The sequence below is a fragment of the Drosophila eugracilis genome, unplaced genomic scaffold (assembly GCF_018153835.1).
Source record: "Drosophila eugracilis isolate 14026-0451.02 unplaced genomic scaffold, ASM1815383v1 contig_513, whole genome shotgun sequence".
Taxonomy (NCBI): Eukaryota; Metazoa; Arthropoda; class Insecta; order Diptera; family Drosophilidae; genus Drosophila; species Drosophila eugracilis.
Window position 1 is genome coordinate 735,055 of NW_024573387.1, and position 17,102 is coordinate 752,156.

Sequence of the window (17,102 nt, forward strand, 5' to 3'; positions counted from 1 at the left end):
GTAAATATTGATTTGTTTTTATGTCAAATATCTTAAATAGCATAAGTAGTGCTTGTTTTAGAGAAAGTTTAGATTGATTGATGTTTATTTTCCCCAAAACTATGATACAGTCTTCTCAAAATCTCTCTTACAAACTCATTTTAAATCACTTTTAAACCACTGTTAACCCCTTCGTTGGAGGGGTCATTGATAAGACTCGCGCTCTCCACTGCAATTGACAACTTCAATGTGAACAATATTATTTGCATTTATTTTTGTTCGACAGTTATTTATTTTTGGCAAAAAGGAGCAAGGAGGTTGCAAGGAGGTTGCAAGCAGAAGAGGAGGCACGAGCGTGCTGTACATTTCCCAATATTTCGCTGCTCAACCCGTTTTTGTCTGGGGTTTTCCCTGAGTGGTGCTCCTTACTCTGCGGCTTCGACAAGACTTGGCTGGAGTATCGTATCGGTTTCGCGATTTTCGTTGCATTCAAGTTGCGGTTTGCCTTCTGCTTTAGAGAGCCAACAGCTGCCGCATCTCGTTGCACTTTCTGACCCTCTATCCCCCCTTCTCATAGCTGCCATCTATTGTGGTTTATTTGACTTTTGTTGCATATTACGTAAGTCGGGGGCTTCAATGCACTTTGCCTGCGCCAACTGCGCGATTCAATGGGTCTTAACTGTGCCGCACACAGCCGTGTTCTTGATTTGAGTTCCTCGTATGGGCACTGAGAAATGTGGTGAATGTTTCGAAACAAATTATTCCTAAAAGATGGAATTTTAGAATGATTAAAAGATAGTATTTAGGATTGGATTCAATATCTAAATTCATAAAGTACCCAAACCTTTTCTTACCTTAATCCATACAACGATTTCCTTTCTTTTTCTCTGAGTGCACTGGGCTACTGTGGCTTTGTGGCTTCTGTGGGCGGTGTTCATTGCGGAGCATAGTAAATAAGTGCACCGCTCTGTTTGACACTTGCAGGTGTCAACGCGGCGCGTGATTGATCGAACGATAGTACTTGCCCCTTCGCAACGGGTGTAAAAAAACAGACGGGGTTCCATGGAGAGAAATGATGTTGTCAAGGCGAGCTAATGGCGGAGTTCCCCATTAACATGCCCGTAACAAATGATCCGATCTGTTGGCTCAATCGTAGTTAGACAGGTTGATTAAACGCAGGGAAATTCAGGTGCGGAAAATGCGTTACGAAAGGGATTTGACTTCTTTTAAGTTAAGGAAGAGCTTGGATCCATTTAAATCCATTTCAAAATCAGATAAGTTAAGTTAAGTTAAACTACCAACAAACAAGTTCAATATCTAAGACAAGACACATTGATTGGACAGTAGTTAAGCGAGAATTTTCTGTTCAATTTCTTAAACTCATTAGTAAGTTTTGTAGCTAAAGTTAAAACTCTTACCAATTAGTGGAACATAATAATAATTGAAGTTTGTTCGAAAGACAGCGAAACTTTCATCGGCAACTACAAAAGTTAATGTGGCATTTGACAGAACTTATCTATCAGTAGAAGGTACAGCAAATCGATAACAAGCAACAGATACAAATTATAAGAACGTTAGAAGGAGCTCTACTCTTGCCCCACTTCCCCTGAACAAGAAGTAAAGGAAGAGGGAAAGGCAAGAATTAATGTAAATTTATTGTCTCAATTTATAATGCAAGAAATTGAGGAGCAAAGTGAGCCGGCTAAAGGATACTTTGGCCAAATATTAATGTTGACAGGAGAGCAAGTAGCAAGTGGAAAGTATCTGCTAGATACGCATAATGGCGCGGCATTGAACTTGAACTTATCGGCGATTGGAGTTTTTCAATTGTTTGCCAAAGTCATTGGGCGAAAAGTTGCTGGCATTTTGTCTCTCTGAAAGTTATTACAAACTTTGCCATATAAGTTTTGGCAGCCTTTTAAAGTTTGGCCCGCCCAGCCCCAGCACTGTCATCTGGATATAGATAACTTTGGACCTCCTGGACCCTCTTGGCTGCTGCATCCATCGGCTCTCATCGCAGCAGTATCTCCTAGACTCCTCGACTTCTCGACCAGCAAATTGAGTGCACACAGCCGGCAGCCGGCAGACGTTTGTCATTTGTCTGCCGTCATGTCAGTTGTCAAGTTTGATTTTTCGACATTTGCCTTTCAGTTCTATTTAACTATATAGTGCATGTGTACTTTTTGTGTCTTTTAAATTGTTGCAACCACTGTGATAAAGTGGGCAAAAAATATGAAATATAGTGCTCGGCGATAGTACAAAAGACAAATTCGTTAAGCTTTTCGGTAGCGAGTTGACAATAAACTTTTCCCCCCAGTGGGCATCTCAGCAAAGTGGCAAGTCTTGTTCTTAAATATCTTTTTGACTGCATTTTAAAGGAATGTAAGCTCTATGAGTCAGTTGGATGAATAATTTCCTTTAAAATACAAAAACAAAACCAATTTGTTATCACAAAAACCAGAAGAATGCTTGTCATTATCACATTTTGTAAAAGCTTTTAAGTTCTTCAGATTTCCTCAGCCTTTTCGGTCTTTAATCCCGGATGCCAGAGTATCTCGTAGTCGTGCTAGTTGTCATCTTAGGTTCTCCCGGTGTTGACAAATGGGAATGGGCGCTGAAGAGGGGCAGGGCAGTTGATGTCTGAACACTTTATCTTAATGTCAATTTTTTGTTTCGTTTCGTTTGGCTTTGGTTTGATTCGAAGGGTTTTTCTCTGACCTGGTGTCGTCTGCGTGAAGCAGTTAAAAACGCCTCGGCGAATTAGCCATGAAAAAGGCATTTGTATATCGGTGTTTATGGGGTGGGGGAGGGGCGCCTCATTTGGGAGTCATGTCAAAATCACGACACCGAAGGCGCCCAACGATAAAAAACAGTTCGAGGATTTACATTTATATTAGGCAGCTCAGTGTGATCCATTCATCCGTCCGACAATGAATCATCGTCGTACTTAAATAGCTTTAAGTGTTGGCATTTTCCTTGCTTTGATTTCATTTGCATTCCGGTTTTTCTTTCTCTGTTTTTCCCCCTTCGCCGGCGTTTAGTTCGACAACGTCAACTCGTGTCTGCATGTGCTGCGAAGTCAGTCGGTCGGCGGCTTGGAAAACATCACCACCAATGACATCTGTGCCGGTCGCCTGAAAGCCGTTCTCGCCCTTTTCTTCGCCTTGAGTCGCTTCAAACAGCAGGCCAAACAGACCAAGTCCATTGGCGTTGGCTGCGGTGGCGGTGTGGGCACCTCGTCGACTCTTCTTGGGCTCGGTGTGGGCGGCGGTCTGAGGACTCCAGGATCTAGCCTGCATCAGGATAAGAATCAACAAGAACAGCAACAGCAGCAGCAGCAGCAACAAACTCCACAACAATTGGCCCAATCACTGGAAAACGGCAATGAGATGGTGAACCGGTAAGTTCATTTTTTAAAAATTTTCCTAAAAACATAGTTTTATCTGATAATCTGCAGTTTATTTAGTTTCTTGAAGGGTATTTTTTGAAATATTTCAAAATTTTAAATCAACATTCCTCTTACGCCTGAACATAATTTCAACACGGATTACAAAACTTGTGTAATCGTTGTCTTGAGAGGTACGCCAAGTAATGCCATTGTTAAAGTACTTTCCATTGAGGTTGCTGCAATGACAAAAAGTTAAAACTATAAAGTTGTTGTGGTTGTTAGTTGATTTTGCTTACCTCTGAGTTAATGGATTTGGACCACCAGCCACCTGTTTCATGTCTATACGTCGTAGAATGATATTTATCATAATTGTTTCCATAAATTTGAAACTTATTGTTCTCATATTGTCCTAGGGAGTCGCCGGCTGTACCAGAATATTCCCCAACGCTAAGCGCATATGATTCGTCTTCGCTTCGAATTGAAAACCCATTATAATGAGCATAGGCAGAGGATCCATTAATAAATCTCAGATTGATAAGAAGCTCGTTAGGATAGTTCAGTGTCAAAAAGCGCAATTTTTCCAGGCCAATAAAAAATTCACCATTTATATTGCCGAATCCATTCCTATAGTCCGACCAGCTGAGATCAAAGTTCTCGGAGCCGTCGAAACGTTTTTGAATAAGCATCCATCCGCCGGTTCTGCACGGAACTTCAAAGTAACTCAATCCATTGAACTTTATTTTGTAAATTTCATTCCGTCTGTGGGGGAACACGGGGCATCTTAATACCTCCGATGGATTTGATGTCAATAATAAGTGTTCATTTTCAGCTTTTTCTAAACGATTTTGCAAGGTAGTAATAGTTGCTCGGCAAGTTGCTAAACGTTCCATCCACATGGCAGAAACAGCGTCATAGCATGACATTGACGCGGATGAAACTGCGTTTCCTTTGGCCAGAAGCAGCATATCAAAAATCAGTAATGGTACAAATATCTTGAAGAATTTCGAATTCATTTTGTTTGAATATTTCCAAGCCACAGCAAAAAATCAACTGAATTTGTTTCATACTTTTGCGACTTTTATAGGCAGAGCTCATCGGAGATAATTTAATTTATTTACGCTTATCAGCAATCGGAAATACTTAAAAAATCCCATTTTGAATCATTAACGACTACGTTTGAAAAACTTTGGTCTTTTTAAAATTGAGATTGTCTTTTGCCATTTTTATAGCATTAAGAATGTGTACTATAAAATTTCCATAAAATCATATAGCTTGTATAAAAAATACCAAAAAAAAAAAAACAATTACAAGCAAATCAAAATTTTAATTGTTTTTCTTGAAAAAACTCATAAATAGTGAAATTTTCCATTTCCGTAATTTAGACGCTTTGAAAACAGTGCTGCCAGATCGTTGAGTCTTAGAGCTGTAATACCTTTTTTTATTTTACTTATATTTTACAACTTACTTATTACGGCCCTTACAAGCAGCTGTCACTTATAGCATTCAGCTTTCTATCGTTGGCAGTTTTTGTGTATGCTGCCTTTCGTCTACTATAGGTGGCGCTTTTTAACTCTACTATGCTAACATCTTATATTTTACTTATTTTATACATTTTACCTGTTTTATAAGTATATTTTATCTACACCTAAATTATATTGAGTGCCCTTTCTCGTATTGTAGCATTCAGCCTTTAAGCGCTTGCTTTAGCACGTGCACCAACCATTCGTAGTATAATGTAGAACAAAATTAAATTTGTAAATTAAGTTTTTAACTTATTATTCATTGTTTATTGTTCGCACAAGGAGACCAGTAGATGTAAAGTTGTTAAGCAGAGTGTAAAATTGCTTGAATTCTAGTAATTTCAAATCATTTTACTGGACTTTAAATGCTACTCTGCTCTGCTCTGCTACTTTCTTCCAAAATCGAAACTCCACCGCAGTGGTAACTCAATTTTCTTTAATCTAAAACTCCCCATCTAAACCGAAAGGCTTTCCCCCCTCAAACAACTTAAAATATTGCATATCCAATGTCAGAGATTTCCTTTGAATTTGGCTTAGACCGTCATAAGACATCCGAAATACGCATTTCCTTTCGGCGTTTTCCTAGAATTCCTAGCAAGTTTAATATGATTTATTGGTTTGTTTGCCGGAAATTACATGCAGAGTTGGGCATTTCTTTCTTTTGGGGTTCCGCCTCACACCTCGACACCCCCGAACAGATGTCATCAGGAAAATGGCAGGAAAAACTCCAGAAAGCCAAACAGAAATTGGCGTGCTACAAGTTTAAAGAGAGGAAAATCTGAGCCAGAGGGGAAAAACTCCGCAAAGTGCTCTCACTGAAAAATTCAAAGCAAGAAGATGGCAAAATTAGAAAACTTTATTTGCCCAATGTCTGTTGGGAGGTCTTCGGTTTCGACTTCGGCTTGCTGGGTTTTCCTTCGGGGAGAGCGGGCTTGCAACCCTCGGGGAAATCCTTGGAGTTGCAGACAGGAAGCGGAAGCTTTTGTGTGGCGCCCCATTCTTTACCACACCGCCATCCCACCCATCCTTCGCATCGGTCGTTTAACTCAGGAGGACCCCGCCTGAATGTGTTGATGACTTTCACTGACTATGAAATTTAAATGCGTTACGGAAATGTTTTGCCTTTGCTTTTTCGGTCGAGCAGACAAATAAATTACAAAGGATTTTTATGGTCGTCCTTGCGCCTAGTTTGTGGTAGGCGACAGGCGGCAGGCGACGCAATCAGGAGGGTGCAGCGAGCGCTTCATTTAAAGTTGCGCCATAAAACTTTCACTCCGTAGCATTGTTTATAATGTCTGCGGTCTGGCGACCTAGACCCAAACGCTCAAGGGGGGTTCCCCGCCAGCTATCCAGCTATCCATAACGGTGACAAAACAGCAACCCCAAAAATGTTTGCACTCAAAGGAAAAGTTGGAAAAAGTCAAGAAGTTTTCAGGCAACTTTAAAATTTCATGAATTTGGAGAGACATTTATGGAAAAGCTATCTTCAGTATAAGAAAAGTTATTTAAATATAAAAAATATCTTGAAAATTAGCAAACCTTTTAGTAAAACCTTTTAAATACTGTAAATCTTCTTGCTACCTTTTTTTCACTGTGTACCATTAGCGACATTCGTTGCCAGGAATTTTTCCAATGCAAAATTCAAAAGCATTTTAACAACGGCAGCTGCTACTAAATTCTGTTTTTTTTGAGCAGAGGTTTGGGCATTTTGCTTTTGGGAGTTCCAATTTCCAGGCACTTCACAAGTTTTATATTTTTTCCAAAACCCCGACTGTGATTTGTTGGGGACAACCTGCTGGCAGGAGCAACATGTTGCACTGACGCACACATAATTAAAACAGAAGAAGGGACATTGCCAGAAAAGCACTTGAATTTATATCCAGAATCTAGAATCCCTTTAAATTTACTCAAGATTTCAGGAACAGCTGATGACGGTACTAAGCCAGGGCGCACAGCCTCCCACCATTTATAACTGCAAATTGCTTTGGCAGACATGCCAACAATATGTTGTATTTATAGCAGTTGTAACCGAGCTTTCCTTCTGGAATTGGCCTGAAAGTAACCCCCAGAAGAAGATGGTGATGGTGGGGTCCTTTAATGGGGAGGAAATTCCCATGGTTGGCTCCCTGAATAACCACCCTCTGAATCGGATAAATCTGCCCACGTGCGTGTGTTCCTGTGGTCCTCTCTAATTCGCATGCATTTATGCGTGACCATGAACAAGAAGCAATCCCCCAGGATGGAGAGATGTCCCTTCTCCTGGTCCGGCACGAAAATGCACTCGTCCCGCCTGCCTGATGGCTGTGACCGACCGACCACTCTTTACTGGCAAATTGTCAAGTCCCTTGGTCGCTGGGATGTCCTTGTTGTCCTCAGCCTCGTGTCTGGCTTAACTTTTGTTGTCCTGCGGGCTTGGTTTTTTCCACATGGTCTGCTCCTCTGTTCTGAATTTATAATTCCATTTGCGGTTTTAATTTCGTAAATGTGAGATTAATTTTATTCAATTTGTGTGTTGAGAGTTGAACGAGTTTAGCAAGTCCTGCCAGTCTGTGCTTGGGTCTGGCCTGAACGCTTCATTGACTGTCGATTGTTGGAAAGTGAAGCAGGAAGTTAGTGAGAGTGAGGAGTTAGAAAGGGAGATGTGGCCAATGGCCAATTGAGCCATGGAAAGATGGGGAAGTGGCGACCTGGAATATTCTGGATCTAGATCCAACTAGGAACTTCTTTATATATTTTATTAACAAGAACTCAGAAGAAACCTTGAAACCTAGCAGTTTAGAAATACTTCTTATCTAGTTTGTCCTTTCCAAGATTCTCAGAGCCATCCATCATATCCTCTAGGAAACGTTCCTCTTGCGGATCAATTCTGGTAATAAATATGTCCCGAGTGGCCCTAAACTGTCCGCAATTATACAAATGTTCGTTTTCCAAACGCAAACAGTTCCAAATGAATCGTCGGAAAATCTCACAGAAACATTTAATCGACTGGCCATTATAGGGAGCTACGACTTTCTGATAGACCAAGGAAAACTCCAAGATCCAAACAAATCGCAGCAGAGTGTTTTCCACAATCACAAAGTAATAGAACCACTGGGAAACTCAAGATTTTGAATGAAGTTTTCATAAGGTTTAAGACATTACCTTGGGAAAGACTAGATTGTCGCGTAGGAAGATGTTCTCGCCCTTCCACACTCTAAACAAGCCAAAGTCCATCAGCAAAGTCCCAAAACAGGGAGTATATTGATGAGACCAGGCAAATTGTTATGTAAGTCCAAGTCCAGGGATTCTCAAAAATGGAATTATAATTGGCTGAAAATGGAATTGTTTTAATTATTAGTAGGTACAAAAGTAAACTTTACCATTCTTCTGCATTTGTATTGTGGTAATAATGATCTCCATTATATAAAGAAAGTATTTCAGGGCATTGATTAGATAATCCGTGGACTTGGAACCACTGTCCCTAAATCGTCGAAGACTCTGACAAAATCGAAACCATGCAGGCAAACATTGAATGAAAGCTCCCACATAGTCGGGTTCAAACTCAAAGGCATCTTTTCGGTCCAGGAAATAGCGAAAATAGAACCTCATAAGGTAATAGTGATCCGCAATGCTAACCACCAGCGAGGTCCACTGTTCCGCCACCCAAAAGTCCACGAAACTCACAAAGAACAGAGGAGCCAAGAGGATGCGACCCACAATGGTTATGAGCCACATCCTGCCTGAGTAGTAGCCAATGTGTATGGGATTGAGGAACAGCACCACCACGATTGCCACTTGGATCAGTGGTATATAGTAAGGCTTATCCATGAAGAACTCTTCGTGCAGCAAGTACAGTAAAACGCTTAGAGTGCACAGGTATCCAAAGAAACTGGATATTTCCAAGGCTCTCATGGCACCCACCGCATTCCTACGCTCCACCTCGAAGATCAGGACATGATCTATGCCCTTCTTTTCATAGATTTTTATATTGATTGCCAGGCAAAAGCCAAAGAACACACCAGAAATGGGTCCTCTGAAGAGGCTTATGAACACTAACCGATTCTCTGAGTTTAAGTCTAGGGCGAAATCTAAGGGTATATAAGAAAAGTGAAGTGATTACTTTATATATCATATAATCCACTTACAAGATATCAAACAAATCACAGCTCCTACCAAAAAGAGGCCCAGAAAGAGGCCAGCGCAGAACACATGAACCGGAGAGGTTGCTTGACCCAATGGTGGCACACGAAGCTTGGACATAGCCTTAGACCGATCTCCATTGGCCAGGTATCGGGTATACAGATCCTCAGTAGTAGCTATCATCCGATCTAACCGCGTGGAATTGACAAAGGAGGCCGTCAGAATGTAACGTTCATACCAAATAAGACCAGCCTCAGACTTTAGGTTTTTGTCGTACTTTTTGCAGATTTTCCGGAAAGCTGTCATGTTTAGAGTTTGGTAATTCTGCAGCATTATTAGGCTAAAATAGGTTATAATTTCAGATACTTTCTAAACCCAAATATGTCAGAAAATGCAAGAACCATTACCTCAAATAGAACTCGCTCATGGCCAATTGAAGTTTCTTGACAGACGGCATCTTTCGCTGGTCGTCCGACTGACGAGTCCAAGACGAGGATGATGCCCCGGAAGTTGCCGATTCTGGAGGATCCTGTTGGTTATTTCGACGATCCCTGGTTACTAGCTGGTAGTTAAGACCTGCCAATTTTCGATGCCCCTCTGCCTGCTTGTAGGCGAAAAATTCGTTCACTTTGGTCAACTCATCCTCGCAGGTGGCGAAGAAGAGCTTCTCGAAGTCCCTGTAGTAAGCTACTACCTCAGCGTTGCTGACCTGAGAACCACCCGGGGCCTTAGCCACCGCTTCCTGTATCATGGTCTTCAGCTCCTTAAAGTTAAAATGAAAAAATTAGAAAGTTTTAAGAAGACCTGCAGTTAGAGTTACATTGTAGTTCATGTACTGATGCCGCCATTGGGGCACCATTAGGGAATCAAGAGTCTTGCCGAACTTCATTTTGATAGGTTTTGAGCTTCGATATTTTTTGAAATTAAAAGATTTGACAATTAAAACTTGTTCTTATAGGATCTGTAAATACATATAAGCTACGTTTTCTGACATTTTTGTACTTACTTTCTTTTGATCACTTTTAGTTGGCTTTAACTTATCCTTAGCTTAACCATAATTTGGCTTAGAAGGAAACCGCCCTTCAAATCTCTAATTGTAGGTTTTTCATCCCTTCCAAGACCATGATGACAACTTTCCCGCATGCGGAGAGAATTTGCCTTTGTCCGCGGACAGCCCACGCAAATTTTGACATGCGTTTCCCTTTCCTTGCCTTTGGAAGTTGACAATTTCGCTTTTGTTTTTGGCGGACGATGTCCGCAGAACCACAGCTCATCCTCCTTCAAGTTGTCTGGCTTTTCATGTTCAAGCAGGCTTGAGTATATATCCCTCGTTTTTTTGAGTTTTTCTCCTGTAACTGCGTTTGGGTGTATTATTAAAAATGAAGAGAAATCCCTGGAAAATTAGGGTGGCTAAGGGTTGGCCTTGCGTTTGGCAACTCTTTAAGTTTGCTGATTTCTCAGTCGAGTCCCACAATTCGATTTCAGTTGCTGGCCATTAGTCATAAGAAAAGAAAATTGGGAAGCTGGGAAAATGTCGACTACAGGCATTCTCCTCCAGCCCAACATGATGAGTAGTGGGTGGCCAAAAAGGACCTCCATCTCACCTCAATCGACATCATCAAAGCCGGCATTCATCTTCCCCTTAGCCCTCAGAGCCGCAATGTGAAAAATGTGAAACAATTGCAACGATGATTACTTTTTCCAACAGTTTTCCCCACCTCTGTTTGCTGTTGTTGTCGTTGTTTGCTCGTAAAGGAAAATTGAATTGCCAATGGGCGGAGCATGAAGTTTGTCCTGCCCCCCAGGGAGCATTTCCTGAGCGGAGAGGGGAGGATTGGGTGGAAAAACAAGATACGGACAGACCATGATGAAAACAGGTGAACTCCACAATTATATGCTAAATACTCGGGTAATTAACTCCCTCGGGAACATTAACTATTTGAGGAACTTGATTAAGCTGATGACTAAGGCTTGCGAATTAACCCGGATGCTGATGGAGGGAAAACTAAGCCATGGAAAATTGGCAGCATGTGCAAAATATTAGTTGGTTTTTCAGAGAAAAGGGGAGAATGAGTTGCTGTCAGCAGTGGTGGGTTTCATTTTTGATGCCCTCAAGTTAAGGAGATCTAAAGCTTATATAGATTATATTCATTTTAGAGATCCTAAGCTAATTCTTAATTAGTTTTTGCTGAGTAAAGGGAAAACTCCTAAAAATAAGTTCAAATCGAAGGGTCTATTTCAGAGTGAAGATTTGTTTAAATGCTTCATAAATCGTAATTATATATTTTGTTAATTCCAGGTCTTAAGATATTATAGATCCAGTTTGATCACATATTTCTCGCCTTAGTCAGCGGGCATCTAAAAAATTTCCTTCGGATTTTTTTGTGGCTTGTCCTAGCTGGACAGCCATAACCAGAAGGCAAATAAAAATATTTGCATAGACGGAAAGCCCAACAATTGGATAGACGGGCAAGTGAACAATGTTAGGGGGTGGCGGTGGAATCCGGGGACAGACTATATAAAATGAAAAGTAAACATTGCACTGTCCGCCGTTTGCCATTGAAATGATAAAGTGCCCCGGCTGAGCTCTACTCTCCGCCCCGAAAGTTCTCCCGGACCACGACAAAAAGGCAATAAAATGCATGCTTAGTGTTTTTTTTCGGTGGAGCAGGGGCTTAATGGCATTAGAGGGGGTGGTGCCGGGCTGCCTTGTGGGGCAGTCAGTCTGGAGCTACATCTGGTTATGGCCGTATGTTGTGAGTGTGGCAACTCGGGCGAAAGGCTTTCATGCTTTCTGGATTTGTCCAAACAAAGATTTATTGGGTCTAGTTTTAGTTATTTGTTTGGTGGAGAGGCAGAGGGTAGGAATGTTGTTTTTTTAAACTGATTGTGGATGTAACAAGTTGAGAGAAGAAAGTTCTGGAATAGTTTAAGAAACTCTAGTGAAGGTGGAAGCTGTTCTCGGATTAGGAACTTGTTAAATTTCCTTTTAATAAGAATGTATTTTCTTTATATATCAAAATTAACACTACCTGCAGGCCAACCTACTTCATTATTTTTACCTCCTTTTTAGTCATGACAGCTACAGGAACTCCAATGGCATTCCAAGACAATATCTCTCCAATAAATTCAATTTGAAAATCAGCTTTGGCTGCAATCTAGTCAGCCAAAGACTTTGCACCTTTTTTCTCCCAGCTGTCTGCAACAACTTAATCGCTTTCGGCCACTTTCTTTGCCGCCCACTTCTGGCCGTAGACACACTAAAACCCAACTTCAATTATAGTTGCAAACTGCGGCGAACACTTTCAATCCGAAACCCGTTTCGCCGTTCAATCATTGCGATTTCGGGGCTACATCGCACATGCCAAGTAATTGCAATCATATTTCGACACGCTGTCCAGCATGCATTGGCCATAAACTTCAGGCCGATCAAAAAATAATAATAAACGAAGAAAAAAAGTGTCAATGTTAGTTAGCGGCTAAAAACCGATGGTTGGATGCTCTTTTATAGTTCTTTTTTATTATTTAAAGGATTCACCAAGATGGTTGAAATATTTCCTTTCATAAACTTTATCTACTTTTTCATGTAGTAACCTATGAATTCCTTAAAACTATAATTAAATTGACTGTTAAATGTATAACTTTCTTTCTTTATTGCCGAAAAACATGTAAAAGTGTAAGCAATTATGTTTTATTTTTTATATTTTACTAGAGTATCATTAAAAACACACAACAACCGGCACCGTAAACTAGATCCCAACAACTCAAGTGTGTGCCTGATCGGCTTATCGTCAAACGAGTTTCCACGATTGAAATTAAGCTCAATGATTAAACAATTTTACTTTCTGCCAGGCCACTACTCTGGCTCTATTTCTGCGACAGTTTATGTGACACGAAACTATTTGCCATAATTGCTTACTTTGTTAAATTGCGGCGATTTGTTTGCTGGCCAACAATAACTTGGAGCTGGCTTAATTGGTCTCGTTCCCCGTTCGCCATTCAGCATTCGGATGACCCCCAGCCAGCTGGGGCATGTGCATTGAACTTCAGTGGGGTTCCCTCGTCGTCCACCATCTCCTCCTCAGAAGTGCAAGTGCCAAGTATTTTTAGACCAGCCAAATGCAGCAAACCAACAAGCAAACAACACATACAAATCTCTAGTGACTCAATGCACTGAGACAAAATGAAGTTTAAGATTATGAGAAAAGTTATAAAATGTATGAAGCTGTAAGCTAAAAAAAGTCTAACATTTTTCGTCTTTATTTTTCTGAAACTCTTAAAAATATAAACCCATATAGGTAGGTACCAAAATATTTTATATTTTCTTGAAAAGAACATTCAAAATTTCTCAGACTGTAGCAATCCAACCAAAAGTACTTCAAACATGTTGCTGTTTAAAGTTCGATGTGGCCTGCTCTTTGGTTCTCTTGTGGGCCGCTCTTTTCTCTCTCGAACATTCTCTCTTAAGCATTTTCCTGCTGCATTTTTCCTGTTGCTTGACCAAAATTTTAAAACCAAATTTAAATAAAAAAATATATAAATAAATAAATAAACTAAGAATATAAAAAAGAAATAAGAAATATAATTAAAAATGCTATAAGAGAATTTTCGTTGGGCATATAAATTTATTTTCTAAAATTTTTTAATTTGGAAAATTTGACCAAAAATATTAGCCATATCAGATTATATTCTAGCTTCTTTTTATGCTGGTTTCTATTCACTTTTTTAAACCTTAAAAAATCATTTAAAATGTTAACAGCAAATATAAAGAATAATAATGAGCCCTAAATATTGGTTTGTTGACTATTCATTTTGTGGTGACATTAGAAGCCCAAATATTGTGAGGGTGGCTGTTCATAATGTTGTGAGGCAGGAACAGATCCCCAGCTCTTAAGAGTATTTAGGGCAAAGAGAAACCCACAGAGAGAGCGAGGTGTGTTCGTGTGTTTTCCACCCGAATGGAAAGAAAACTCCCGGCAAAAGCCAGTTCTTCGAAGCTGCTATAAACAGTTGATTTGGTTGCGTCGACGGAGGCGGAAGTTTTTCGTGCGGTTTTTACGGATTGTTTTGTTTTGTTTCGCCGGTTTTTCAACGACGCGTGCCACTCGCATAAATAAATGGCGGCAAATCAAAGAGAGTGTGAATAAAATTGATTAACGACCAGATTCGTTCAAAAGTGCCAAAAATTATACATGTGGAAAGTGATAGATTTTCAGAGAATTTACTTGGGAATTTTACCAGATTTTTAAAGTAAAGTTTGCCCCAAAAAACTTGTCCAACAGACTGTTGCATACTTTATGGCTTTGTAGTAGCACCATCAGCATTATTCTGGAACTCTTTAGCACCCTCCATAATTAACGCCTTATCGCAGTGCACACAAATTAAATGGCTTACGGCAGACAAACCAAACAGTGACCAAAAAATTGCCAGTCCAGACAGATTTTTGTCTCTACGGACCGGCGGTCAGAATGTTTTATACATTCTAGATAAGAGTCCTGCATTATTTAAATCCTTGGAAGGAGTGGTTTTAATGTCAGCGGACCTCGGGGAGCAAAAAGTTTGGTGATTAAAAAACTGGAAAGTTTTACTTTAAATTACATAAAAAGAGTTTCTGCTTAAAGCAACTTAATAGGGCTATGCCAGTTATTCGATTCCTTGTCACTGTTGGCATTGAAAACTCTCTTGTAATTACTGGTTTTCCTCTGAAACCCTTAAGCTTGATTTATGTTTGACCAAAGTAAATAAACTTTCATAAATATTTTGTGAAAGTTCGTTTACATGTTCTTGAAATACAATCTTAACTATGGGTTTATCCAACCGAAACATCGTTTAGCAAAAGGGTAACCTTTATCTGAGTTCTTATCAGTCAGTTTCACCCTAATTCACCACCTTTCCAAATGACTGCCCCCGAAAGTTGTCAGAGACTGAAAGAAAATGGGAGTTGGCTATAATTTAGAACCCAACGGTAATTAGTCGCAGACAATAGATAGAGTAGCTAACCGAAATTGGGATCCCAAAAGGGGTGCTAATCTCCATTGTCATCGGCTTGGATCACAGATGCTGCAGAAGCTGCAAGGCCCAAAGTCTGATGACTGGTTGTTAACCGGTTTTTGTTTTTGGGTCTCACGACGACGCGTGTCTTCAATTAATCACCGCCTCGAATCGTTCGCTTCTACAGAGCTCCTTGAAGCGTGTTCCCTTGCTTCTCTAATTTCATTTCGTTCAAGTGGCAGCTGGGACCAAAAGGATTATGCTTCCTCGTATGAAAAGAACTTACCATATTTGGGATTTCAGCTAATTATGGTTACCAAGAGTTGGGCAAACATGGCCAAAGAAGATGCTACGAAGGAAGGCAGCTAAGTCGGGGATTTTCAATTTTCCAATTTTGCCCTGTCTTTGACATCTGACAAACTGACAAGCTGGCAATCTGACAAGCGGGTAACAGGCGCTGTCAAAATCCTTCTATGGGGGAGAGCATTGAACTCGGAACAGCAACCCTCACAGAAGCCAAATCGAAATCAGAATCAAAATCGAATTGAATCCAAAGAACCGCCAGAAATTCAAGATATCAGAAAGCAAGCTGTCAAATTATCAAACAAGTAAAATCAATTGTTAAGGCAGCTCGGCGGCTCTTCTCCTCTCAACTGAACTCAAAACATGGGCTAATGATAGGGGCATAACGTCTCGGGGCTAAGCGTGTGAATAACTCGAGGTAGCTGGCAGTCGAGGGAGTGTGGATTATTAGTTGATGGCAGCGTTACGCTAATGATTTAATTATGGTAATGATAATGGCCAAGGGGAAGATGGGTTAAGCTCCTTGCGGTTGCGATGACAGTTAAGTGGGTTTCTATGACGAACTGCTTGGCATGAATTATGAAGTTGTCTTCAGAATTATAGCTGAAATGGGGAATAGAGAAAGTTATTTAACTCTGCTTATGATTATATTAAAAGATTATTATTTAGCCAACTTAGCAAACTCCAAAGTTGATACTCAGTTGAAAATTACTTGCCATTTTCCTTTCACAACAAACTACTCAAATTTTATGCAAATTGCTGGGCAATTTATAAGCCATATACGAGTATGTGGGTCTTTAGTTTGGAATTGTGGCAATCTCTGTCGCCATATATTGAAAGACCACCCAGGCCTTCCTTTCGTTCAGATACAGTGATTATCTTTATGGTGTTTTCTGTCGCCTTTTCAATTGACCAGCGGAGCGAGGAATCAAGATCCCCGACAGCTCACGGAAATGTCAATTGCAACTTCAAAAGCCACTCGAACGATTATGAAATATTTATGTATTTAAATTTTTTCGATTTAAATGCAAGATGTGGGCCACACCTCTATCTCCAAGGCGGACCCTTTCAACCAGTTAATTGGTTGGCTGGCGACAACGAGTTGGAAAGGGTAAAGTGACATAGTCGGGAAAACAAATGTCATTTTGAGTTGCCCCGAAAAGAAAAAACAGTGAGAGATTCGTATAAATCCATTCACCCAACCCGAAACTTTGCCCTGCTTCCTGTCATTCCTCTTGCAACAACCATTCAATGCAAAATGCCGTGACAAATTGTTGATTTGCTTTGACATATAAAAAGAAAAACGCTTTTGTCTTCGGGTTTCCTTTTCAGATACCCAGCACTTGTTAGCCGTTAGAGAATTCTGTAGTCTGGATGGGTGGAAAAGAGAAAATTGCCAGCAAGAAACCAATAAAAAATAGTTAATAAAACTTTATTTATGACTGCTAGTAAAATAGTTTCTATGGAAGTTTGAAATATTGGTTTGCTTTTAATTTTCCTTACCTTCTACGGAAGGCAGTAAAAGAGATTTATTTCCTCTCCACAAAAGTGCAGTGCTCATAAAGATACGAGGGTATCACAAAGTTGTGACACTCTTGAAACTTTTATCTTTTTCCCTTTGTTTTTCATTCGTTTTTCCACTTTTGTATATTTAAGCGGAAGCTAAAAGACGCTTTCAAGTTGATTTCTGCTCCATAAACTTGTCTATTTTTGTTTTGGTCCCCACTGTTTGCTGGAGCGCAAAAGGCATTCCCCTGCCCTCTGCCCCATCCTACATACTTACCCCCTCATCTGGCTTTAGG

General features: G+C 40.2%; 2 protein-coding genes across 7 annotated transcripts in view; one reads left to right on the forward strand and one right to left on the reverse strand.

The window, feature by feature from the left end:
* LOC108114815 (protein sickie) overlaps nucleotides 1-17,102 on the forward strand; it is a 179,024-nt gene that overhangs the window by 95,611 nt on the left and 66,311 nt on the right. For 4 of the 6 annotated variants that reach the window (XM_017225936.2, XM_017225933.2, XM_017225935.2 and 1 more), the window contains one exon: nucleotides 3,021-3,379. In XM_017225936.2, coding sequence (XP_017081425.2) covers nucleotides 3,021-3,379 — 359 coding nt within the window. Of the gene's footprint in view, nucleotides 1-3,020; nucleotides 3,380-14,016; nucleotides 14,257-17,102 lie in introns of those variants that run through there. The other 2 variants (XM_017225937.2, XM_017225938.2) reach the window with 1 other exon arrangement.
* On the reverse strand, nucleotides 7,663-9,898 carry LOC108114817 (xenotropic and polytropic retrovirus receptor 1 homolog). Its single transcript, XM_017225941.2, is given in 7 exon segments — nucleotides 7,663-7,977; nucleotides 8,029-8,106; nucleotides 8,108-8,196; nucleotides 8,247-8,954; nucleotides 9,012-9,346; nucleotides 9,414-9,769; nucleotides 9,827-9,898. Coding segments are annotated over 7 exon segments (1,950 nt in total). The 5' UTR covers nucleotides 9,896-9,898.